Consider the following 26,750-nt stretch of genomic DNA (forward strand, 5'->3'; position numbering starts at 1 on the left):
ACCCGGTATCTCATAAACGGAGCTGCGTGAAAACCCTATTTAAACGAGTCCACACGCATTGTAATACCAAGGAAACAAAAATTAATGAGAGACGCTGTTTCAACTGTTCACTTCGAACGGATACTCAAAATCATTCATTAATCGGAGTCTACACAGCAGACGCCAAAGGAATCAGCATACAATCGACGTAAATCAGAACCCCCACCCCACCTGGCATTCACTCCCATATCACCATAATGTGTCAGAAGGCACGGCACGTACCCTGACCAAGTGGGGCATCAGAATAGCACATAAACCCACCAACAATCTGCGCATGGTCCTGTTTAATGCTAAAAACAAGAAATCGACAGCCGAAACACGAAACGCAGTTTATAGTATTCCATGCAATTTTTGCTCAGCTGTATACATAGGACAAACGTCAAGAAAATCTCAACACGTGTACAGGAATATCGCAACGCCATAGCCATAAATGTTAGTGCCACCTAATATTGCTTGGATGTTTCAGCTAAAGCATAAGATGAGGATAACACCTTTGAGCTGGATAGCAGTGGAAACGGTTTTTACTTTTTAAAAAGGAGGACAAGTTGGAGTGTTCCAGTTAGTATCACATTCAGCTGCTCTAGGAAAATATCTACCTGCAAAGAACAGTCATATCAGTAGTTTAGCATAAATTATTTTTATAGAGCATTTACAAGTTCAAGTTCTTTACACATAAATAACTACAGTACAGTTAAAATAAAACATACAATATTACATAAAACCCATCCATCCATCCATTTTCCAACCCGCTGAATCCAAACACAGGGTCACGGGGGTCTGCTGGAGCCAATCCCAGCCAACACAGGGCACAAGGCAGGAACCAATCCCGGGCAGGGTGCCAACCCACCGCAGGACACACACAAACACACCCACACACCAAGCACACACGGGCCAATTTAGAATCGCCAATCCACCTAACCTGCATGTCTTTGGACTGTGGGAGGAAACCGGAGCGCCCGGAGGAAACCCACGCAGACACGGGGAGAACATGCAAACTCCACGCAGGGAGGACCCGGGAAGCGAACCCAGGTCCCCAGATCTCCCAACTGCGAGGCAGCAGCGCTACCCACTGCGCCACCGTGCCGCCCCTACATAAAACCATTTAACAAAATAATACAAAAACACAGTGCACTAAGGACAAACATAAACGTTTATAAGTCTTTATAGGCTTTTTTTAAATTTTGGTTCCTTCATAACAGGACAATCTCAAACTGGCTAAATCCAGTTGAGGATCCTAGAGGAAATGGCACCTGTCCCAACAGCATCAGGTGCAAGGCAGGAGCCACTCCAGGACAGGATACTAATTTGTTAAAGGAAACATACATATGCATGGTCCTAAGCAGGGTTAATTAAACTAATGTGTATACCTCAAGCAGGTAAAAATGTTTAAAATCTATACAGACCTGGCCTCTGATTTAAACACAGGACAATTCCTAATGTGATTAAATATTAATAAGTAAAAGTTTGTGTGTGTGGAGAATGTTATGCTGCCTGTAACATCGTTCAGCGTGACCGGTTTGGTGGTGAGTCAGTGATGGTCTGGGGAGGCATATCCATAGAAGGACGCACAGACATCTACAGGCTAGACAGTGGCACCTTGATTGCCATTAGGTATCGGGATGAAATTCTTGGACCCATTGTCAGACCCTGTGCTGGTGTAGTGGGTTCTGGGTTCTTCCTGGTGCACGACAATGCCCGGCCTCATGTGGCAAGAGTATGCAGGCAGTTCCTGGAGGATGAAGGAATTGATACCATTGACTGGCCCCCATGCTCGCCTGACCTAAATCCAATAAAACACCTCTGGGACATTATGTTTATATATACACACACACACACACACACATATACATATTATATATATATATACACACTGTATATATATATACTAGCCATGTGCGCCCAACTACATTGCGCATGTTAAAGTTGTCTGTGAAGGGCTCCCTGTTTAAACAGGGAAAAAAAGCTGGGCCCTTAGTCGCACAGCATTATGATTTTTTATAAGGGAAACAAAAGTAGAAAACAAAACCCTTGGACATTGATTCAATAGGAATGGCCTACTCTGAATCACTGTCCGAATAGTAATTATGTGGTGGTGGAGGAGCATTTCTGCTTCTCTCCGTTCACAGTCCGTCTCGTTTTCATGACGCTGTCGTTTCCTGTCACGATCTCTTCTCAACCTTTCTCCAATCTCGCAGGTTGCTTTGTGGCAATCCAAAGAGTAAGGAAGAACCAATGCTTCTTTCTTGAACTCCAAACGCTGACTGATGGAAAATCACAGAAGTGTGCCCGACTTATATACTCTGACTGCCGACTCCAAGAAGTGGGTGAACATTCAATTTGGACGAAGTGCTGCCAACGACGGTTGATAGAAACACAAAAAACGAAGCAGGTGTCGATGCCAGATCTAAACACAAAGAGTGCTATCGACAGTGTTTGTAAACAAAAGTAACAACCAAGGTGTTGTGTATTCAGCCAGTACAAACAGCACGTAGTCTCCTTTAGTTCAATCCTCTTTAATCACCACACTCCAACCTCATCCAACGATCCTTCCCCTCACTTCCTCTCCTCCTCCATCACTACTGCCCTCTACTGAACACAGCAGGAACACTACACAAGGCAGTGAATTCGCGGACAAACAATGATCAAGATCCAAATGAAGATTATATATATATACCCAAAAAAAATACTGTATATATACTGTACTGTATATATATATATGGCATATATATATATATACAGTATTTTTTATATATATATATATAAACAGTCATGAAAAAGTTTAGGAACCCCTCTCAGTCTGCATAATAATTTTCTTTCAACAAAAAAGATAACAGTGGTATGTCTTCAATTTCCTAGGAACATCTGAGTACTGGGGTGTTTTCCGAGCAAAGATTTTTAGTGAAGCAGTATTTAGTTGCATGAAATTAAATCAAATGTGAAGAACTGGCTGTGCAAAAATTTGGGTCCCCTTGAAATTTTGCTGATTTTAATACATAATAACTGCTCAATACTGATTACTTGAAACACAAAATTGGTTGGATTAGCTTGTTAAGCCTTGAACTTCATAGACAGGTGTGTCCAATCATGAGAAAAGGTATTTAAGGTGGTCAATTGCAAATTATGTGTCCCTTTGACTCTCCTCTGAAGAGTGACAGCATGGGATCCTCAAAGTAACTCTCAAAAGATCTGAAAACAAAGATTGTTCAGTATCATGGTTTAGGGGAATGCTACAAAAATCTATCTTGTGCTTGTGCCATTGTATTTTAACAAAATACTGAATGGAAGGGTCTATTTATATTAATTTTTATATTCAAATAAGAAAATTTCTGGAAGGACGTGGGACGGGGCTGTAGACGCATGCACGTGCGTTAAATTTCATATTCATTTGGAGGCATAAAGGGAAATTGGCATACACAGTTTTATGCATCTGAATTTTTTTGTGCATACACACATTTCCAATTATAGTGTGAATTGTACGCACAGCATTACACATTGTGCCCAGTATCTAAATGTATGTGCAACATTGCAGTAAAACATGATTTTACATGCAGTAGTTTTTTGCACATGGCAAAGGAAATGTAAAAAAGCAAATAGAAAAAACTAAATCGTGTTTTGTAAGCTGACTACCCAAAGGCACTGGATTAAAAAATCAAGATCTACATTTTTATCAGCCTTTATTTTGAATTCCTTTAAAATCAGTAACACAGTTCACAGTGACAGCCTCCAAATGCAAATTCCACACTTGTAATCAATTCCAGACCTTTGACCTGCTTAATAGTCAATGACATAATGAGGGAACTGCTTCCACCTAGCTATTTAACAGCTGGTCAGTCAAATGTCCATATACTTTTAATCCCCTAGAAATGGGGTATTATGCAGAAGAATGTCTGTCATTCCTAAATGGTGCATAAGATATTTTTGGCAAACCCTTTAAATTAAAGCTGAAAGTCTACACTTCAATCACATAATGATTGCTTAATTTCAAAATCCATTGTGGTGGCGTACATAGCCAAAATTATGAAAATTGCACCACTATACAAATACGAGCGTTAATATGAACACAATAATCTAACCTTTAAAATCTACCGCCCTAAAGCTCCTAAATGTACGCGGGCTAGGTTAATAGGCACTTTTGAATTAGTCCCATATGAATGTGTTCGGCTATGAGTTAATGCCCAGAGATACCCATAGTTAGTTCCCGACTTGACTCTAGAGGCTACCGTGATGGGCACCAGATCCCTCCAGTTAATATTCAAGTAAGAGTGATAGAGCACTCAGCAATCGCAAGTTGCATTTACTTACTATAACATAATATCGTGTGAAAATAGTTTATTAAACGTCCAGATTTAATGTACAGTAGTTGTTAAAAGTACAAATAATATCACACATCGATTATTAAAAAGAAGTATTTTTACACTTTAAATTTAATATCTGGACCGTGACGTGCAAAGCAGTTAGGATAAACATCAAGTTGGAAGTGCTTTTCTTTAACACTGAGACTTCAGAATGCGGGCGGAGCACCCAGCTTCTAGAAAACAATTTATCTCTGGGAGGCTTAGCAGAAGGAAACGTCGGCTGCAAGAGTGAACTATCAGCTGGTTACAGGGAACCAATCGTTTTCATTAATGTATACTTGCTTCCGCATTAGGAAGCGGGCATTAATTACAGGGTGTGTTTCAGAAATTTTCACATGAACTAGTGGTAAATATCTTCATCCAAGTGTTTTGAAATAACTTGCATTCTCCATTTTTATCGTTTAAAGTCCTCTAATATTTAAAGAATATGTTAAGCAATTGTCTCGTCGAAACTTCTCAATACAGCATTTTGTAGATATCTAGATGAGCTGTCATATAGTGCCTTTCATGGTTCGTATAATCGCAAACCTTTTAACTAAAGAATTCTTTTCTAACCGCAGTAAGCGCAACCTTTGTTGAATGTACGTTACACAAATGTTTAAAATGCGCAAGGCAAGAAAACAACAAGAGGCTAACATTAGGGTAACCTGCTTAAAAATCAGATTCAAATCAGTAATACTAAAAAGCATCACCTCCGCGCAATACTGAATTTAGCTCTTGTTAGAAAAAATGGGTTTTGTTCACCCACTTGTTTTCTTGTGAGTTTATTTCCGCTGATTTAGACACTGTTGTCTTGACTTCAAAATCTTGCTGTTATAGATTAAACATGTCACGAATTCTGATAAAGCTTGAACGACTGTGAACAATAACGCACTTAAATGAGATCAAAAAACAACTTGTTTTAAGCACACGGTTACATACCCATCCATTTTTGGAAGTGCTTTAACCAATTTGGGTAGAAAGGTAATCAGTCTATATTAATAAAACAAATGTAAAACAGAAGCCAATCCAGTTTAAGACAACCATTTACAGGATCTTTTTCTGAGCCCAGCCTAACATTCAGACTTTATTTCATAGGCATAACATTATAAATCCAACCTTTATTATTCAAGTGGTTATAGGCACTATTGCTATGTTTAGTGGAAAAATAACTCTTAACAGCAACATTCTATTAATAAATTGTTGGTGGAATTGGAACTTTATTTTTATCCAGGTTTATTTATTTTCAGTAATATCTAATTATGGAAAAAAATAACAAAAATTATATATATATTACAATTTAAACTAAATCAAGATTTTTAATAACCAGTTAAAATTTTAATAGCCAGTTAAAATATAATGCCATTGTTCAATAATAATGGCATATACAAAACATACAAGCGGGGCACATTCTTTATGTGCAGTATTTGTAATGTTCCTTTTTGAGCTCAGCTTATCAGCAAGACTTTTATTTTGTTGCTTCTTAACAGACAACGCCTTTATTTGAACACTAGTTCTTTCAGTCATGTGTACATATTTAGCTGTAAATCTTATTTGGACACTTGGATTCATTCCAGTGTTTGTTGCCTTTTTAAACAGAATAGATTAACTGGCTCTCTTCTATTCCCATGGCTTTTGGCATCTCTCCCCACAGAACAGCACAAAGTTTTACCTTATATTTTACCTTTTCCTTTTTATTTGTTGACAGTGGGCATGTCTCTGATAATTCTCCTTCAAATGCAATATCTGCTGTAGACAAAATAGGTTTAGTAATTAACAAAGCAAAAGATTACATTGGTAATACATTTTAATGACTTTTATGAAGACTCTTTTCCTTATAGTAGATACCCATCAGATTTATTTATTTCATTAAGGGTTATACAGTGGTGTGAAAAACTATTTGCCCCCTTCCTGATTTCTTATTCTTTTGCATGTTTGTCACACAAAATGTTTCTGATCATCAAACACATTTAACCATTAGTCAAATATAACACAAGTAAACACAAAATGCAGTTTTTAAATGATGGTGTTTATTATTTAGGGAGAAAAAAAATCCAAACCTACATGGCCCTGTGTGAAAAAGTATTTGCCCCCTTGTTAAAAAATAACCTAACTGTGGTGTATCACACCTGAGTTCAATTTCCGTAGCCACCCCCAGGCCTGATTACTGCCACACCTGTTTCAATCAAGAAATCACTTAAATAGGAGCTGCCTAACACAGAGAAGTAGACCAAAAGCACCTCAAAAGCTAGACATCATGCCAAGATCCAAAGAAATTCAGCAACAAATGAGAACAGATGTAATTGAGATCTATCAGTCTGGTAAAGGTTATAAAGCCATTTCTAAAGCTTTGGGACTCCAGCGAACCACAGTGAGAGCCATTATCCACAAATGGCAAAAACATGGAACAGTGGTGAACCTTCCCAGGAGTGGCCGGCCGACCAAAATTACCCCAAGAGCGCAGAGACGACTCATCCGAGAGGTCACAAAAGACCCCAGGACAACGTCTAAAGAACTGCAGGCCTCACTTGCCTCAATTAAGGTCAGTGTTCACGACTCCACCATAAGAAAGAGACTGGGCAAAAACGGCCTGCATGGCAGATTTCCAAGACGCAAACCACTGTTAAGCAAAAAGAACATTAGGGCTCATCTCAATTTTGCTAAGAAACATCTCAATGATTGCCAAGACTTTTGGGAAAATACCTTGTGGACTGATGAGTCAAAAGTTGAACTTTTTGGAAGGCAAATGTCCCGTTACATCTGGCGTAAAAGGAACACAGCATTTCAGAAAAGGAACATCATACCAAAAGTAAAATATGGTGGTGGTAGTGTGATGGTCTGGGGTTGTTTTGCTGCTTCAGGACCTGGAAGGCTTGCTGTGATAGATGGAACCATGAATTCTACTGTCTACCAAAAAATCCTGAAGGAGAATGTCCGGCCATCTGTTCGTCAACTCAAGCTGAAGCGATCTTGGGTGCTGCAACAGGACAATGACCCAAAACACACCAGCAAATCCACCTCTGAATGGCTGAAGAAAAACAAAATGAAGACTTTGGAGTGGCCTAGTCAAAGTCCTGACCTGAATCCAATTGAGATGCTATGGCATGACCTTAAAAAGGCGGTTCATGCTAGAAAACCCTCAAATAAAGCTGAATTACAACAATTTTGCAAAGATGAGTGGGCCAAAATTCCTCCAGAGCGCTGTCAAAGACTCATTGCAAGTTATCGCAAACGCTTGATTGCAGTTATTGCTGCTAAGGGTGGCCCAACCAGTTATTAGGTTCAGGGGGCAATTACTTTTTCACACAGGGCCATGTAGGTTTGGATTTTTTTTTCTCCCTAAATAATAAAAACCACCATTTACAAACTGCATTTTGTGTTTACTTGTGTTATATTTGACTAATAGTTAAATGTGTTAGATGATCAGAAACATTTTGTGTGACAAACATGCAAAAGAATTATGAAATCAGGAAGGGGGCAAATAGTTTTTCACACCACTGTATATAGTTAGAGCAGGATTATGGGTAGCATCAGACACAAGGTGGAAAATAAAATTGTTCAGACAGCAGTCCTTCTTTACATTCACATTCTGCTAACACTCATAACAGGCCAATTTAATGCAACCAGACAGTGCAAGATATGGGAGAAAACTGGAGAATCTGGAAATATCCAATTTGGACACAGGAAGAATGTGCAAGCACCATACAGATAATGAATAAACTTGGATTTGTAGACAGGAGTCTGGAAATCTATCTATCTATCTATCTATCTATCTATCTATCTATCTATCTATCTATCTATCTATCTATCTATCTATCGATTCATCTTTTGTCACCTGTTTGTGCTTTAGGTTCATACTTCCCTGCTTATCAATTTGTTTAACATTTAAGGAACATGGTTATAATATATTGTGGGAAATGGAAACATAGGCAGCTTTAACACTGATCTATCTGTGTTAATTATTTTCCAGTTTGACACATAGTTCATTGGGTAACTCTGAGGAAATCCAGGGAAAAAGTTGGTCTTTTAAACTCTATTGTTCAAATTTGATCATCCATACCTGTTGCATATAAGATTTTATGGTATAGCCGAGGAACCCCACCCCATTGTAAAGAAATATTTAGAAGATAAAGGCAGAATTAGTTTTATAGGGTTTCATGGTGCAGCATATCATATGTTCAATTCCCTTTTGTGTGAAATGTGAGTGCACTCCCTTTGTGAACATGAATTTCTCCTGGGGATTCAGGTTTTCCCCAGTAATTTAATAATATAGTTACTTAACAAATCTAAATGTGTCCATTGATACTGAGGGTTGATATGTGTATGGCTGTGTCGTCTGACACACTGTGTCCAGGGCTGGTTCTTATTGCTAGGGTAATATTTGGCTCTTTATTATTCTGTACTTAAGAAGTAGGTTCAAAAAAGAATTTAAGAATATTAATTGAAAATGATCAAATATTTATCACTTTTTCATGTAACAAATATTATTTTACAAAATACTTGGTAAATTTGTATTTGACTGCCACTAAAATGTGATAATAGCATATCATAAAATTCTTAAAACTGTTTAGCATACTTTATAGTTGGGGGTGGGGGTTAGGAGAGCCTATCATGGCAACAGTAGAAACAAAACATCAATAGCACCAAATTCCTGGGTATCCAACTGGCAGAGAACCTCACCTGGTCCCACAACACCAGCTCTTTAGCCAAGAAAGCCCAGCAGCGGCTCTACTTCCTGCTTAGGCTGAGGAAAGCCCATCTTCTACCAGATACTCTAACAACATTCTACAGAGGAACCATAGAGGGCATCCTAAGAAACTGCATCACTGTCTGGTTTGGAAATTGCATGGTCAGGGATCGCAAAGCCCTACAACAGATAGAGAAGACAGCTGAGAAGATCATCGGTGCCTCTCTTCCCTCCATCATGGACATTTACACCACACACTGCATCCGCAAAGCCACCAGCTTTGTGAATGATCCAACACACCCCTCACATTCACTGCTTACACTCCTTCTATTGGGAAAAAGGTACCGAAGCATTCGGGCCCTCGCCACCAGAATGTGTAACAGTTGCTTCCCCCAAGCAGTCAGACTCCTGAACACTCATGGACCGGACTGATATCTGATATACTGTATGTGTTCTGTTCTGCAGTGTTGCACATGTTTGCACATTTGACTCACATGCACCTTGTTATATATTATGTCTTTATGTTATGTGTTGTGGATTCTTCGTTGTCCTGTGTTTTATGTAGCACCATGGTCCTGTAGGAACGTTGTTTCGTTTCACTGTATGCTGTACTACTGTATATGGATGAAATAACAATAAATACTCTTAACTTGACTTGACTTGAAAAAACCCTAAGACTGGGAGTCAGTGTATAACATATAACACTGTTATGACAATTTGGAATTTCCAAATAACATAACGTGCTTCAGGCATGTCAAAGTAAACCTGTTTTTCCAGAGAAAATCTATATGTATTGGGAAACCATACAGACTCCACACCTCCAGAGACTTGGTGCATGCAGGATTTGAACCCAAAATGCTACAGTATACACAGCAGATAGCTTTGATAACCACTCTGACACCATGATGTCCTGAGATTATATCATGAATACAAATTGTCAGCAAGCTAAATTATGTCACATGGGTAGTGAAGATCTAATTTTATTTAAATGCCATATTTTAGCAAATGCCAAACTTAAAAAGAAAACATGGAAAAGTGCCTCAAGTTAAATGTGCAAGTTTTCTTATGCCAATTAAACTCAACTAAAGACCAAGTAAAGAGACAACAGATGAAGCTACACGCAGGATAAGCTGCAGGACCAGATGGAGTCAGTCTTTGAGTTCTTAAAGCCCATGCTGACCAACTTTGTAGTGTCCTCTGTTACCTGTTCAGTCTGGCTTCATGAAGTGCCACTGCTTGCTCCTGCTTTGTTCCTGTTAAAAAAAAAACAAATGACTGCAGACCAGTGGCACTTATGTCTCACATCATGAAGACCTTTGAGAGGCTGGTTCTGAAGTATTTGTGTCTTCTTGTGGTAGACCACCTGTACCCACTGCAGTTTACCTCATGGACAAAGATTGGAGTGGAGGATGTAATTATGCAATTAAAATGTTTCTCTGTATTAATGTTGAAGAAGGGATCTGCCACGTGCATAATGGTTGCTGTCTTCTCTTGTCCCTCCACCTGAACAGAGTAGCGCTGCTCTTAGTAGAGATTTAAAAATATTGACAAAATGTAACTACGTTCTATTTGTTAGTCTTAGTAGGGGAGTCACATGATTTGTTCTTGATCAATTGGATATTTAATGATTGATGACAAAATACAAAGGATTTTGCACAAATACAGCTACTATCAAGATTATAAACTACTAGATTAGATTTAATATTATTAAGCTTAAATAAATATTATTATGCTTATAAGGCTGGCTGGAAGTTAAACTTACCAGGAAGAATGGTTAAAAAAACACTCAAAATCAAATCTGGCATGTCTCATATAGTATAAGACAATAATGCTCTCCAAGCCTGAACTTCACCTTCCCTAACTTCTTACAACTTTATATAACATTTGATTGAACATGTAATTTGTAAAGCTATTGATCATGCATAATGATGACCATATTTACAAAACAATAGTTACTGATGTGATATTGTTTGTTAGGCTTGAAGCACTCCTCAAGCATTTGAACTCTGGCAAACGTTTATATGCACATATTTGATAAATATAGTAAAACATATGATTTTATTCTATAGATTATATGTTCAGCCTTTAGCCTCCTAAGTGTCTGCATGGTATCAAAAAGTGACAATAACAAAAATTCAGCCTCTTAAATAAAAGCCTTTGCTTCTTCTCCTAGGCTAAGGATAATAAATACTATTTTTTTCTATTCAATAAGTTAGCTAATACCATACCCAAGTTATATGAGTAAACATTAATAATGTGATTCTTAGATATGACTGTCCTGCTAAATAGAAATTTACTAGAAGTCAGACATTGCAAAACAGCATGCACTCAATACAAGCTACCTTCTTAAAGCAAACAAATTACACAGGGATATTAGAATAGTTATTTTTGCTGCAAGATAACAAACTATTATCACTGCACTTTGGTGTGGACTGCAATTCAACTTTTTCAAGCCTATTATTTATTTAGTTTGCTGTTTCGTATTGTGCTGTATTTAATAAAAACAGACTTATTCGCGTGATTAAAAAATATGATCAAACTATGCAAAATTATATATCAGATGAGAGAAAGTTTACAAGATGTACTTCATATACCCATTTGATGCTTCTCTTGCATTATGCCAGGGAGGTGTTTTTTCCATGTCATATTTTTGGAAGTGGTTTGCTTGTCCTGAAGCAGTTAGTACTGACTGCACAGGCTAACAAAGATGTCTAAATCCGAAGAGAGCTTTTTGTATGAATACTACATCCTCATTGGCTGCATAACATCCTGGTATGGCAACTGTTCATTTCAGGACTGGAAACACTACAGGTGGTGGTGAAGATAGCACAGAATATTAGTGGCAAACTGCTGCCTTCTATTCAAGACATATATAATACACACTAATTTAGAAAAGTATACAGCCTTAATAAAGACCACAGTCATGCCACACAGCAGTTTGTTATCCCTCTTTAATTCTGGCACATGGTATAGGACAATTAGCACTTGCACTAATAGATTTGGAACAACTTTTATGTTGAGGGCATAAAGCTTCTCATAGCTGCTTGTACTGAAAACTGTTGCTGTACTGGATGTGTGCTCTTATATATGTTATCTGGTGTTCTGTTTGTTGTCTTTGTTGTAATTATTGTCTGTACTATATATATATATATATGATTTTAATTAGAAAACAATATGAACACGTTTCTGATAAGAGTTAAAGTTTGTTTTGCACTTTAGTGTTTAAATTTTGTTTAACAATGCCTAGGTTGTCTTTCTATTTAGGGCACTTAACATCTATTAGAAATTGTTGTGATATTAATTAATGATAATAGCCAAATATTAACTATGGTATATTTTTATTGTTTTTGGTGATTAATCTGTGGAAAGCAGCTTGAGTTGCTTGTAAATGTATGATAAGGTGCTATATAGATAAAGTTATTATTTTATTATACTACTGTCCCTAATCTGTGATAGGAATGACAGTAAGAATGTAATTGTACTGTTCACAAATTCTAATGACTTTGAAATTGAAATCAAAATAGTCTGGAACACACCTTATAGATAAAGATTTTTCAGAATGAATATTTATATTTTATCACATCTTCAAATGATGTTCCCCTCCTGTATGCTTTCAGTAGTTAACTTTTAATAATTTGGAAAACAGACTATAAATGTGGAAGACACTCTATTAAACATGTCTGTGGTCTTACTCTGCATAACACTTGATCTCCTCTAAATGTGCTCACATTTCCTTTCATTTTTTACAACCTGTGTTAGTTCCTGGAAAGGCTTTTTTTCAGCATATGTGGAGTTAAAACTCCAGGCTTGGAAATGTAGGTTACACTAGGGTGAATTAACCATAATTTTGAAAGAAATTGTGAACAATATTTGTTGAAGAACACACAAAAAATTTGCTCCTATAGATAATTCCATTTTATTTTTTGCTACAGTAAGAAAATGGATCAGGATCTTCAGAAAAAGAGGAATTTGATGAAGGACATGAAAATACTCCCAAAACAGTTGACTGCTTCTGTCCTTGGAAAAGGTAGGATACATGGCAAGTGCCTCAGCAGTATCTTTTACACCTACTCAGCAATACAACATTATGGTACCTGATAACTCATTTTCTAAATAATTGCATGCCTGTACCTTTAATTGAATGATTCCTGAACAAGGGGTAGGTGTGAAAATGTTAAGATAACACAGTTCATGAAATTTCTGTTGTCTAGTTACGGTGATTCATTATTTACACTCAAGGCAATTAAGTAAGACCAGGTGAAATGCAATGATATTTTCACTCAAATCTGTCCAAATGTACAAAAACATTGTAATGAAATCAACATGGCCCAGACCGCAGTTCATAGCTCACATGGTATTATTCATTTAAACAACCCCTTAAATAGTGACTCAGCATTTTCTCAAATCGCCCTACAAAATACATAATACACATATTCTTTAAGTATTTTTGACATGTTTGAATGTTTCAGGGTTTATTTTCAAAGTAAATGCAGGAAGCTATTATTCTTACCTGAAGTTTATGTTACAGAAATGTGACATTCCATATTGCTTTTGACTACTCAGCCACTCACCATTCCTTTTGTTCAGCTACTTTATTTTTAGCACTTATTATTGGTACATCCAGGATAAATCAGCTATTGATGCCAAGACTTAAAACAGAGACAGATCCATCACTGACTTCAGATTTGGATCACTTTACTGTTGCACAGTGCTGGCATTATTGCACACTATCCTGTAATTCTATTGAACACAATCTGCTTCTCTCTGCCTGGTCAGTGTAAGGATCTTTCCTAATGAATGGTTTTTTTTTAATGTTTTATAGTGTATATGCAGACAAAAGGAGTATTATTTAAAAAGACAAGATATGTAAAGCTGAACTATGTACAAAAGCAATATCTGAAAAAGATTTAGCAGTTTACGTTGACATAAATTTACTATATTTAAAAGCTAAAAAAATATTAGGCAATTAGGTAAAAACTGCTGAATATGAATTAAAAAACATAAAGCTCAGGTTGTGTAATGGATTAGTGAGTCCATACCTGGTATATTCTGATAACCAAACTATAGAACTGAAATAGCAGTTCTAGAAGTTTTGCAGATAAGAGAAACCACATGCATCCCAGGTCTAAATGCCTTTTCCTTTTAAATCTGATGGACCAAGATGATTAAAATGTAATCCTCTTAATGTATTAAGTGCATAGTCAAATGAATGGGAACCTAATCCAGGTCTTCAAAATTCTCAGATTTGTTTAATTTAAAATGAAAGCCAAGAAAAGCTTCTTCACATGAAAGGTTTGGTTGTGGGAATTTAGTACAAACTACCAAGTACAGTATTAGAAGCAGAAACTTTGACAACTTTTTAAAATATCTGAATGAAATACTGGGAGAATTTTAGCTAAATTTAGCCAAACAAGGTGGAAGGACTGAATGGTCATTTTTTCTTCTTAAGTTCTTATGTGAAGAAATTTGGAAGGGGAAAATACAGTGATATAGTTAAAATTAATATCCTCCAATCCTCCTTGAAAGTAAATATAACAAGTCCTGTCATTGTTTAGAGTTTAGTTTGTTTAGAGTACATGCTCAAGAATGTATAACTACCGCAAAAATTGGTAGGCATATCATTCCCCAAACAAAACACCTAATGTCATGTGCTTACATGTGCAAAATAATTTAGGTATTATATATTTTTGCAGGCAATTACTGAAGTGGGAATTTATTAGGAACTTGAATCTCTTGGGTTGATACCAAATGGCAGCATTTATCTCTAATTTCTTGTCACATTGCAAAGCTAGCACAAGGTTAAAGGAGAAGTTAAAACATACTGGTAATTACAGAAGAAAGCAGTGGCTGTCCAAGACAATATAAGTTTTTTTTAAGCTGCATATGATCCATCATTCTAACTTATTCTTATTAAAATCTATTACCTTGGCACTTATTGTTTCAAACTGTAAATACTACAGACTAAAACAATCAGCATTAAGACACACTGTTTTCTTGAATTAGCCCTCCATTTAATTTCATCCAGTTCACTATATAATTTAAAGTTATAATAGGGTCATAATTTCTCCAGAACAATAAGTGACTAAAAGTGTTTGACATTAGGAAGGGCAACTTGTCTTAAATTGTCTGGTATAATAATACACTTGAAATGAGAGGCATGAAGCAAGGGTTAGGGAGTAGCCTGCAGTAGCCATTAGGCTCTTTTACCTAAGGGAGTCTAGTCTAACACTGTTCTCCACCTGATGAACTAGTGTTAAGAGAGAAGAGGATGCTGTGGATAAGATTAAATTTGTAGAACAGAGAGTAATGATTGGCAAGTAATCAGTGTTATTTTAGCATAAGAAGAAATTGTGTGATATCATAGTGAGGGTTCTAAGAAGAAGAAGACCACGTGCACGATCAATCCATCCATTCATATTCTGCACCTACCTGACAAAATGTAAGCATCGCAGGAGACCACAGCTTACACCCAGCAGCATTAGGTACAATACAATAACCAACCATGGATAGGGCCTAAATCCAGCATATCAAGCTATCAAAAATTACTTGGATGTAAGGTCATTGCACTTGCAGGAAGTTCTTTCAAAATATGTTTTCTGTTTTGTAACTTCTAGCAGAGATATTGCAAGTAGCAATAAATGAGGTCTAGCATTCATTAGGAAAATGATACTTTAAAATAAATTGAAAATGAGAAGTTAAAAGTTTGCTCATTACAGTGTCACCTTCGACTAGTAAGTATTGGGGATTCATAAAAAGGGGGCAAAGCTTGCATGGTCTCTTCTTGACTAGCATACTGTTAGCACTTTTAAATGTACAACATTTTATTTTATTGTCCCAAAGAGTTAAAAGTCTTCTTTGTAATATGTTATTATATTATATATTATATAATATTATACAAAGTTATTGTCTGTTTTTATCTGCATTGTTATCAATCTTTAATTTAATATTGTTTTTTGTATCAGTATGCTGCTGCTAGAGTATGTGAATTTCCCCTTGGAATTAATAAAGTATCTATCTATCTATCTATCTATCTATCTATCTATCTATCTATCTATCTATCTATCTATCTATCTATCTATCTATCTATCTATCTATCTATCTATCTATCTATCTATCTATCTATCTATCTATCTATCTATCTATCTATCTATGTATTATTTCATTAATTACTGTTATATCTGTAATTATATTTGGCAGTTATTACACCAAAACAATTAAAGAATATCCTAATATATTATACTTGAACATTCATTTGCTTGCGGTAATTCAGCACAAGGAAAAATACATTAGGCCTTTCTGCAAATCCATTATGAGGCTCTAAAAAGCATTAGACATTTGATCATTTGGTATTCATACAGTCAAGATCAATACTCACAGCAATTTCCGGATATGATAGTATGTTTATTCTAAAACATATGCTTTTAAGGGGAAATTAAAAATGAAAAAGTACTACTAATAATACACTGCACTAAAGATTCTGTTTCTGTGAAGCTGTGTAAGTCATTTCAAAAACTGAACATGACAAAGCAGTTTTTCCAGTTGTATCTGAGATGCCCAATGAAAACTGCCAACTTTGCATAACTACACCTATTCAGAATGTGTGTTATCGTTTGGAACCTGGTTTTGATGACGACAGGATTGCAGCCAGTAAAACATACTTTGCTGAATCTGAAGCCCGGTACACAAGGCTTTATCTTGCTGAGCCAAGGAGCTCAAGTGACAAAATGGCTTTTAGAGGAGGAGCAATTCAGTCTGTTGCAATGAAGAAGCGAGAAGGTAGGCGGGATTTCTAAATTTTACAAAACTAGTCTTATACGAACAAGGTAACATAATTTCTTCCTTTTACATATGTAAATAACTTGAGACTACTGCAGACAAGTATGAGATCCTGTTAATGACAAAGGGTTAATTTCTTGAGGGGCCTCAAATTACAGGCATTCTAGAGCTGGACCAGATTACACTGTATTTGCTTTTTAGTAAAAGGGTGGGGTGTGTGAAAGGCTTTATAATACTTCCAAAGCTCAAACAAATTTGTTTAGTACTTTTGGCAATGAGTCAGATCTATCTATAGAATATACCTGCCTTGAATGAATTATTTCTGCATTTTTTTTTATCTGTGTGAAGGTGCTTTAACACATATTAACCCTCCAGTGCAGAGCACTTACCTACACAGTTTTATATCTTATGTAATAATATGCACAGGAATGTAGATTTTCACTCTATGTAATTTTTTCTAATATAGGATTTGTATTTCGTATTTGAATATGGTTAGTATGTAATCCTCCTTGGTAATGTATTAAGTGTCTCTTATTTATTAATTTTGAATTTGAATAAATTTCAGTGTAATGTTTTTTGCGTTCATCTGTACTACACTCTGATCCAGTGCTCTGAAAACATATATATATATATTTATATATATATATATATATATATATATATATATATATATATATATATATATATATATATATATATATATATATACACATATGTTTTGATGATTACATATATTAGCTAATTGTTATCAAGAATGGTTTGCTTGCTTAATTACACGAATTACAGAGAGAAGTATTTCTTGTTGCTGATAACACTGCTGCCTCACAAAGCCAGTTTCCTAGAATTGAATCCCTTGCCTTGTCAAAACTATGAATTGGATTAACAGATTTTCAGAATGTACTGTATGTTATGAAAACACATTTCAGCAAATCGTGAAAAAACATTATTCTTATATAAGTATCATTTTATTTTACTTTTTAAGTTAAAGTTAAAGTTTCATATTACCTTGTCATTTTTATATCCAAATTTCCTGTTCCCATTTGAGTAGTAGAGAATGGCATCAGGCATAAAAAAATTGAGCATCTTCATTGGTTATATATAGTCATTTAATACAATATATACTCAAACATGTAGATAGGATAACGTTATAGAGAACACTCAATCACTGAATAACGTGCAGAAAATTAATAGCTAATTGAGTTGCCAAGACCTTCTGCTGTGTTTCTGCGATGTTTAGAATAACATTCTCCATCTGCAAAACTTTGTTTCCTTTTCTCCATTCAATGGCTGTAGTAGAAAACTGGACTTTATATCCCACTGAAGTAATTGTGTCACAAGGATGTGTCTCCAGGCTTTCATTCAGGCACATGACACCTACAGAATATCTGTTCACTGAAGGGTTGTAAGGGTTGAACCTGCAATTCAGAAAGTTTAAAGGATATTTTATGTTAATTGAAACTGGAAAAAAATATTTTCCAAAATATAGCTGGGTCCAGTTCAACTATTTTTAACATTTTAACATGTATTGTTTGTATTTTCTATGGTCTAAATCTGCCTTACAGTACTGTATGTTAAGATGATTGTGCCATTGTGATACCAACACAGCATTTGTTGTGCTCATGTACATAATGTGGCAAACTTGTGTATGTACTTAGGCGATTCATAACATGTGTGCACTTGAGTTTATAGTCAAGGCAGAAACTGTGTTCACTCTTTAACAAGGAAAATTAATATTGTCACAAGAATGGGCCAGAGACATAAAAAAGGTTTGGGGCAGCCACCTATATATTGTTTCCTGGCTGCAAAAATAGGAATAATTGCTTTACAGATGTGTACAGATCAGAGTCCAGAACAGAACTAATTTTGTGGCCAAAAAATGGCGGCTTTAAAGGCCAGCAGCGGAAATGCCATCATCAGGCCCGGAACCGGAAGTGACATCATCAGTGGGGCCGGAACTAGAAGTGATGTCATCAGTTGGGGCCGGAAACGGAAGTGACATCACCAGGGTCAGGCAGAATTTCACGTAACAGGCCTGCAGAGAAGTGAGTTAAAGAGTTAGTGCTCTCCGTCACCCCCTGGTCTGGTGTGGAATTACTCTCATTCAGGCCATTTAGCTGCCTCCAATGTGCACTTGCGTGACAGTATACAAACCTGAAACCAAACTATTTTTTTGTTTAAACATGTTCAATATTTCCTTTTGCAAAATATTACTATATTTTTAAATGAAAGGTTCTTTTACTGTAGTTATATAACCTGAAAACACAAAAAGCTCCCAAAGGCAAATTTTGCAGTTGGTTTGTTTTTTGTCTAATAAGCTGATTTGACAAAATGCCACACAGAATAAACCCAAAAGTTTAATAATGACAAATGCTACCAGCACATTAGAACATGTTGTTCAAGTTTTAAGTTCCTTAAAACATCCACATATTCAAAGAGCGACCCTACAAAAACCTAAGGCAGAAGGTGGCATGGCTTTAACCAACTTTCAGTTTTATTATTGGGCAGCAAGCATACAAGCTATACAAACCTGGACACAAATAGATGAACATACACAGGCTTGGTGCGCAATAGAAATAAAATCCTGCAGTACTTCTTTATATTCCCTGCTTTGTGCCCCTATTAATGAAAGTTATTGCTGATATACTAATAACCCAATTGTGCTTCACTCACTCAGAATATGGAATCAATGTAGAAAGCATTTTAAGATGGAGAATCTTTTATCTGTGGTACCTCTGCATGAGAACCACCTTTTTCAACCTTCGCAAACATATGCAGTTTTTAATATCTGGAAAACATTTGGGATTAAATTACTTAGAGATCTTTATATAGACAACATCTTTGCATCCTATGAACAATTACATTCCAAATGTAACTTTCCAGCAACACATTTCTTTCACTATCTTCAAATTAGAAACTTTGTCAAATAGAACCTGCCCAATTTTCCTCATTTCCCACCTTCCTCTGTTCTGGAAAAAATATTGCTCAGTTCCGAGGACTCAGACAGCATTTCTGCAATATATAAAATTATTTTACAGTCCCTCCCTTTCAAAGATCCAAGAGGACAATGGGAAAAGGGTCTCTCTCTCAACATATCAGAAAAGGAGAGGAAGATAGCAATGCAGAGAATTCACTCAAGCTCCATATGTGCAAAGCATACAATTATTCAACTAAAACTTATATATCGAGCACATCTGTCTCGCTTAAAACTGTCCAAAATGTTTCCAGGGCAAGATCCAATCTGCGAATGCTGCAATCAAGTTCCAGCTTCACTGGGTCACATGTTTTGGGCCTGCACCAAATTAACATCATTCTGGACAAAGATTTGTAAGTGCCTTTCAGACAGCCTTGGTGTCACAATCCCTTCTAACCCATTAACAGCTGTGTTTGGTGTTCTTCCAGATAGGCTTAAAGTGGAGAAGGACAAACAAACTGTGATTGCCTTTACTACACTATTGGCACACAGACTTATTTTGCTAAACTGGAAGAATCCTAACTCTCCTCTTTTAAGTTAGTGGGTAACTGATGTTTTGTATTATTTGAAATTGGAAAAAAATCTAATTCTCACTTAGAGGATCTGTGCAGAACTTTTTCAAAACCTGGCAGGATCTAATCAATAATATTTTAAAATAAGTTCTTAAAGCACTGAGGAAGCAGAGTCTCTTACCATTTCTTTTTCTTCTCCATTTGTCTTTATCCACCTATTAAACTTATCAATTTATTTATTTTTACTAGCTTTAAGTTTTATTCCATTGGCCATGCTCTCTCAGGGGTGAGGGTTGATTTGTTTTCAATCCTATTTTTTGTAAAAAATTATGTATTTGTATGGAATGATTGCAATAAAATCAATTAGAAAAAAAAGAACATGTTGTTCAGAGCTATTGTAGCTCTTCTAAATAATTTTAACAATAATCGTAGATCATAACTGCATTAATTAATGGGTTTTGTCATGCATCAGGTTTACGATATTTGAAGAGCACACCCAAGTCCGTAACTGGAGTGTCTTGATATTAAAATATAATAGCATTTGAATGTATAAGTTCAGTTTAAGTTTATTTTCATGTGTACAGAGACTAATGACACATTGCCAACAACCTATGAGTGCTAACATAGAATACACATATTGTATTCACATGAATACAATACAGTAATCCCTCCTCCATCGCAGGGGTTGCGTTCCAGAGCCACCCGCGAAATAAGAAAATCCGCGAAGTAGAAACCATATGTTTATATGGTTATTTTTATATTGTCATGCTTGGGTCACAGATTTGCGCAGAAACACAGGAGGTTGTAGAGAGACAGGAACGTTATTCAAACACTGCAAACAAACATTTGTCTCTTTTTCAAAAGTTTAAACTGTGCTCCATGACAAGACAGAGATGACAGTTCTGTCTCACAATTAAAAGAATGCAAACATATCTTCCTCTTCAAAGGAGTGCGTGTCAGGAGCAGAGCATGTCAGAAACAGAGAGGAAAGCAAACAAATCAATAGGGCTGTTTGGCTTTTAAGTATGCGAAGCACCGCCGGTACAAAGCTGTTGAAGGCGGCAGCTCACAACCCCTCCGTCAGGAGCAGGGAGAGAGAGAGAGAGAGAGAGAGAGAGAGAGAGAGAGACAGAGAAAAACAAACAGTGAAAAATCAATACGTGCCCTTTGAGCTTTTAAGTATGCGAAGCACCATGCAGCATGTCGCTTCACGAAGCAGCTGCACACAGAAGGTAGCAACGTGAAGATAATCTTTCAGCATTTTTAGACGAGCGTCCGTATCATCTAGGTGTGCGAACAGCCCCCCTGCTCACACCCCCTACGTCAGGATCACAGATAGTAAGCGCAAGAGAGAGAAAGAAAGGTAAGTTGGGTAGCTTCTCAGCCATCTGCCAATAGCGTCCCTTGTATGAAATCAACTACGCAAACCAACTGAGGAAGCATGTACCAGAAATTAAAAGACCCATTGTCCTCAGAAATCCGCGAACCAGCAAAAAATCCGCGATATGTATTTAAATATGCTTACATATAAAATCCGCGATAGAGTGAAGCCGCGAAAGGCGAAGCGCGATATAGCGAGGGATCACTGCATTGTACATTAAATGCAACATCAGACAATACATACAAAAATGTCCTATATTTTGAGTGCTTATTCTGCAAAAATCATGGGTAACTCCCATACACAGTCTTGTTTTATTTAAGTTACTATAAATACAATGTTTGAAACATCTGTTTTAAACAGGCTTGTGTACAGAGTTCATGTGTAAGATGGTGTCAGTAACATCTCTTAAAAACATTGATTCTGTTTGTATAAGGTATTACTGTTCCCCCTTGTGTCATTTTTATCAATGAGATGTGTATTCTATGATTAAGCTTCTTTATATAAAAGACATATGATGCTCTCCTACAGTATTTTCAGTATGCTTCATCTATTTCATTTGAGATTTTAGTGGTATTTTCCCTGCATTCCAGTCATTATTTATTTACTTTGGTGTTCTGATTCTCTGTGCAAGATTATTATTGCAAAAAATATGTTCCTCAAGTCAGCTTTTATTACCCCATGTAGCTAGTATATGGGAATTCATTTATACTTTTTGAAGTAAAATAAAATGGGTAATATATAAAAAGTAAAAATAAACATCAGTAAAAAAGGAATATTGCTTGCAGCAATGGGCAAAATGTGCAGTATATAATGCACTGTTAAATTCTGCTCCCGTCTCTGCATAATGGGTAGAAGCCATGAAGTACAAGTAGATTGCCCCTGTTATTCACAACAAATACTTCTTGGAAATCAAAGGTGTGCCTAATTCTGCTGGCATGTGTTTTAATGTTATGGAACTATGTGCCAGGCCTTAAGAGTGAGAACAACTTCTACTCCAGTTTTTAAACATTCTGTACTTTAATGCTATGGAACTACAGTATGTGCCAGACTTTAAGGGTGAGAACAATTTTTGCTCACATTGATTGACATCCTGCTTTATTTTGGCAGCATTTGTGGTAATGTATGGGTGGATGGAATGTATCTCATCAAGTGGCTGAAAGTCAGATCCCATTATATTTTAGCAGTATTCACAACCCTTAGAACATACCATAATTGTGCTCCCATATCAGAGGTTGAGGTCACCATTCAGGACAAATCTTGAGGTGCAGAGATAAAAGTTTATTTGGTTAGAAAGAGATTGGATTGGCCAAATGTCCCACTCCAGCAATACAAAGAAAACTAGAGATACGGGAATTCTTGTATATAGAACAATTTTATTTGTAGAATCAGATGTAGTATCTGATTCTGTAGGGTGAATAACTGTAAAGTGATTTTAATAAATATCTATGGACCCAATGTGGATGATAGAGAATTCATTCAAAATGTATCTGCATCCATTCCTAATGTGAACACACATAAAATTATAATGGCAGGAGCTTTTAATTGTGTTTTAAATCCAGACCTGGATAGGTCTCCTGCCACAGGGGCAATAACATCTAACACTGCAAAAACAATTACACAGTTTGTAATTGATCAAAATTTATCAGACACTTGGAGATTTCTAAATCCAAATTCAAGATTGTATTCCTTCTTCTCACCAGTGCATCACTGTTACTCAAGAACTGATTATTTGTTTATAGATAACATTTTTTTGCCCACAATCAAATCTTGCAAGTACAACACTATTGTTATCTCTGACCACGCCCCTTTCATCATGGAGCACAAATCATTATGTCCCACATAATTTTCCCGCAGCCAGCATCTTAACCCACATTTATTTGGTGATGAGAACTGTACAGAGTTTATATCCAAGCAAATAGATTTTTTTAGAGACAAATACATCCTCAGAGGTCTCTGCAGGAATACTCTTGGAAACTCTGAAGGCATTTTTAAGAGGGCAGATTATTTCATATCTCTCCCACAAAAATAAATCGGAAACCAAGAAGGCATCAGAGTTAATCAGTGCCATTACCAGAATAGATCAAGAACATGCCAGGTTTACAAATGAGGCACTTTATAGAAAAAGACAGGCTTTGCATTCAGAATTCAACCTCTTGAAAACAAAAGAAATGGAGCAACTCATTTTTAAATCACAACATCATTAGTTTGAACACGGAGAGAAGGCTAATAAGATCTTAGCTCAACAAATCTACAAGGAGGAAATTCACAATCCAATATAAGTAATTACCAACACAGATGGAGACAAAATCATTGACCATAAAAATATAATGCCAACATTTAGAGATAACTCTATAATATAAGTCCTTATATTCTACTAAGTTTAAAGAAGACAAGACACAATCTAATGCATTTTTCAATGCATCACAGATATCACACCTAGATACTCTCAATGCAGAGGAACTGGATAAACCTCTGACTCGCTGAGAATTACTTGATGCTATAAACTCACTTCAGAGTGGGAAAGCAGCAGGCCCTGATGGCTACCCTGCCGAATTTTATAAAATATTTTCAATTAAGTTAGCTCCCTTTTTATTAGCACAATTTACAGAAGCCAGAGACAATAAAATTCTACCTCAAACTTTTTGCTAAACACTAATTACTGTCTTTCCTAAGAAAAATAAGGACTTATTACAATGTGCATCATACAGACCAATCTCATTTCTGAAAAATGACATTAAGATACTCTCCAATGTCCTAGATAGAAGGATTGAGAAAGTGTTTCTTTTGGTAATATCACAAGACCAAACCAGATTTATTAAAGGCAGACACTTAGCTTTCAATTTTCAATGCCAGTTTAATGTAATAAATTTGCCCACAAAATCTAACACCCCAGAGATCTTATTATTGTTGGATTTGAAAAAACATTTGATTTGGTTGAATGAGACTGCCTATTCGCGACATTGCACATATTGGGGTTTGGCCGAAGTCTACAGTATGTGCATAGATCAAACTACTGTATACCAGTCCAGATGCTTCAGTTTGTATTAACAACATTGTTTCAGACTACTTCAAATTAGAACGTGGTACTAGACAAGGATGCTCCCTGTCACCACTGCTATTTGCAATTGCCTTTGAGCCATTGGTAGTTCACTTTCGAAATGCTTCTGAGATGACGGGGATTATCACAGAAAATATCACCACATGAGGGCGGCACGGTGGCGCAGTGGTAGCGCTGCTGCCTCACAGTTAGGAAACCCGGGTTTGCTTCCCGGGTCCTCCCTGTGTGGAGTTTGCATGTTCTCCCCGTGTCTGCGTGGGTTTCCTCCGGGCGCTCCGGTTTCCTCCCTCAGTCCAAAGACATGCAGGTTAGGTGGATTGGCGATTCTAAATTGTCCCTAGTGTGTGCTTGGTGTGTGGGTGTGTGTGTCCTGCGGTGGCCTGGCACCCTGCCCGGGATTGGTTCCTGCCTTGTGCCCTGTGTTGGCTGGGATTGGCTCCAGCAGACCCCCGTGACCCTGTGTTTGGATTCAGTGGGTTGGAAAATGGATCGCTGGATGGATATCACCACATGCAGATGATATGGTACTATATATATCACATCCACAAAATACTGTGCCAGCAGTCCAAACAGCACTAGCAGAATTTCAAAAGATATCTGGACTCAAAAGTAATTTAAATAACAGTGTGCTTTTTACAGTGAACTCTCTAGCACAAAGTATTAGATTGAATGCCTTCCCTTTTATCATCGCAGATCAGTTTAAATGCCATGGGGTAAACATCACAAGTAAACATAGAGCTCTTTTTCCACACAATTTTGCTGTCTGCATGGAAAAACTTAAGCAAGAATTGCATAGATGGTCTATCCTTCATCTTACTTTAGCAGGAAGAATTAACACTGTCAAGATGAATATCCTTCCTAAGCTTCTTTTTCTATTTCAAAGCATCCTCATATACATTAACAAATCATTTTTTAAGAAATCATAACCTAATTTATTTGAAATTCAAAACATTTACGCAACAAAGGGTGACCCTGCAAAGACCTAAGGTAGAAGGTAGCATGGTTCTACCTAATTTTATTACTGGGTGGCAAATATACAAGCTATAAAAACATGGACATTGACATGAATAGATGAACATACACAGGCTTGGTCCACAATATAAATAAAATCCTGCAGTACTTCTTTATATTCCTTGCTTTTTACTCCAGTAAACACAAGTTTTCGTCAATATACTAACAACCCAATTGTGCTTCATTCAGTCAGAATATGGAACCAATGTAGGAAGTACTTCGAGATAGAAAACCTTTTATCTGTGGCACCTCTGCACGGTAACCACCTTTTTCCACTCTGTTTAACTTTCACAGTTTTTAATGTTTGGAAAATATGTAGGATTAAATCACTTAAAGATTTGTACATAGATAATGTCTTTGCATCCTATGAACAATTACACTCCAAGTTTAGTTTCCCATCAACACAGCTTTTGCACTACTTCCAAATTAGAAACTTTGCTAAACAAAATCTGCTCAATTTTCCTCACCTCCCACCTACTTATATTCCAGAAGAAACATTGATCAGTCTTGAGGACACAGACAACATTTTTATAATATGTTAAAACTTTTTAAACTTGATTTTAATAAATATAATGAAACAGAAAAAAAAGTTTAAAAATATCATTTAGTTCATCTCACATTTCCCCAGCTATCTTAACAAGGGAAGGCTTTTTTGTTATGTAAAGCTTACCTAGGTAATAAAAATTGTGATTTGTAGTGAGAGTAGACAGCAAGTTGAGGAGAACCTGGAGAGATGGAAGTACACATTGGAGAGAAAGAGACTGAGAGTTATTAGGAGTAAGACAGAGTACATGTGCGTAAATGAGAGGGAAGGTGGTGGAAGGGTGCGACTGCAAGGAGCACAGGTGGAAAAGGTAGGCGAATTTAAATATTTGGGTTCAACATTATAAAGCAATAAAGAGTGCGGCAGAGAGGTAAAGAAGAGAATGCAGGCAAGCTGGATTGGGTGGAAAAGTATGGTAGGAGTAATTTGTGATAGAA

General features: G+C 36.5%; 1 protein-coding gene across 4 annotated transcripts in view; it reads left to right on the plus strand.

The window, feature by feature from the left end:
• The window catches only part of LOC114646619 (AMP deaminase 3-like), a 131,213-nt gene that overhangs the window by 18,774 nt on the left and 85,689 nt on the right, over nt 1-26,750 (plus strand). For 3 of the 4 annotated variants that reach the window (XM_028794894.2, XM_028794893.2, XM_051922037.1), the window contains one exon: nt 12,993-13,087. In XM_028794894.2, the coding sequence (XP_028650727.1) occupies nt 13,000-13,087 (88 nt within the window). In that variant the 5' untranslated portion in view covers nt 12,993-12,999. Of the gene's footprint in view, nt 1-12,992; nt 13,088-16,817; nt 16,837-26,750 lie in introns of those variants that run through there. The other variant, XM_028794896.2, reaches the window with a different exon arrangement.

The sequence above is a fragment of the Erpetoichthys calabaricus genome, chromosome 2, assembly GCF_900747795.2.
Source record: "Erpetoichthys calabaricus chromosome 2, fErpCal1.3, whole genome shotgun sequence".
In the NCBI taxonomy this organism is placed as follows: Eukaryota; Metazoa; Chordata; class Cladistia; order Polypteriformes; family Polypteridae; genus Erpetoichthys; species Erpetoichthys calabaricus.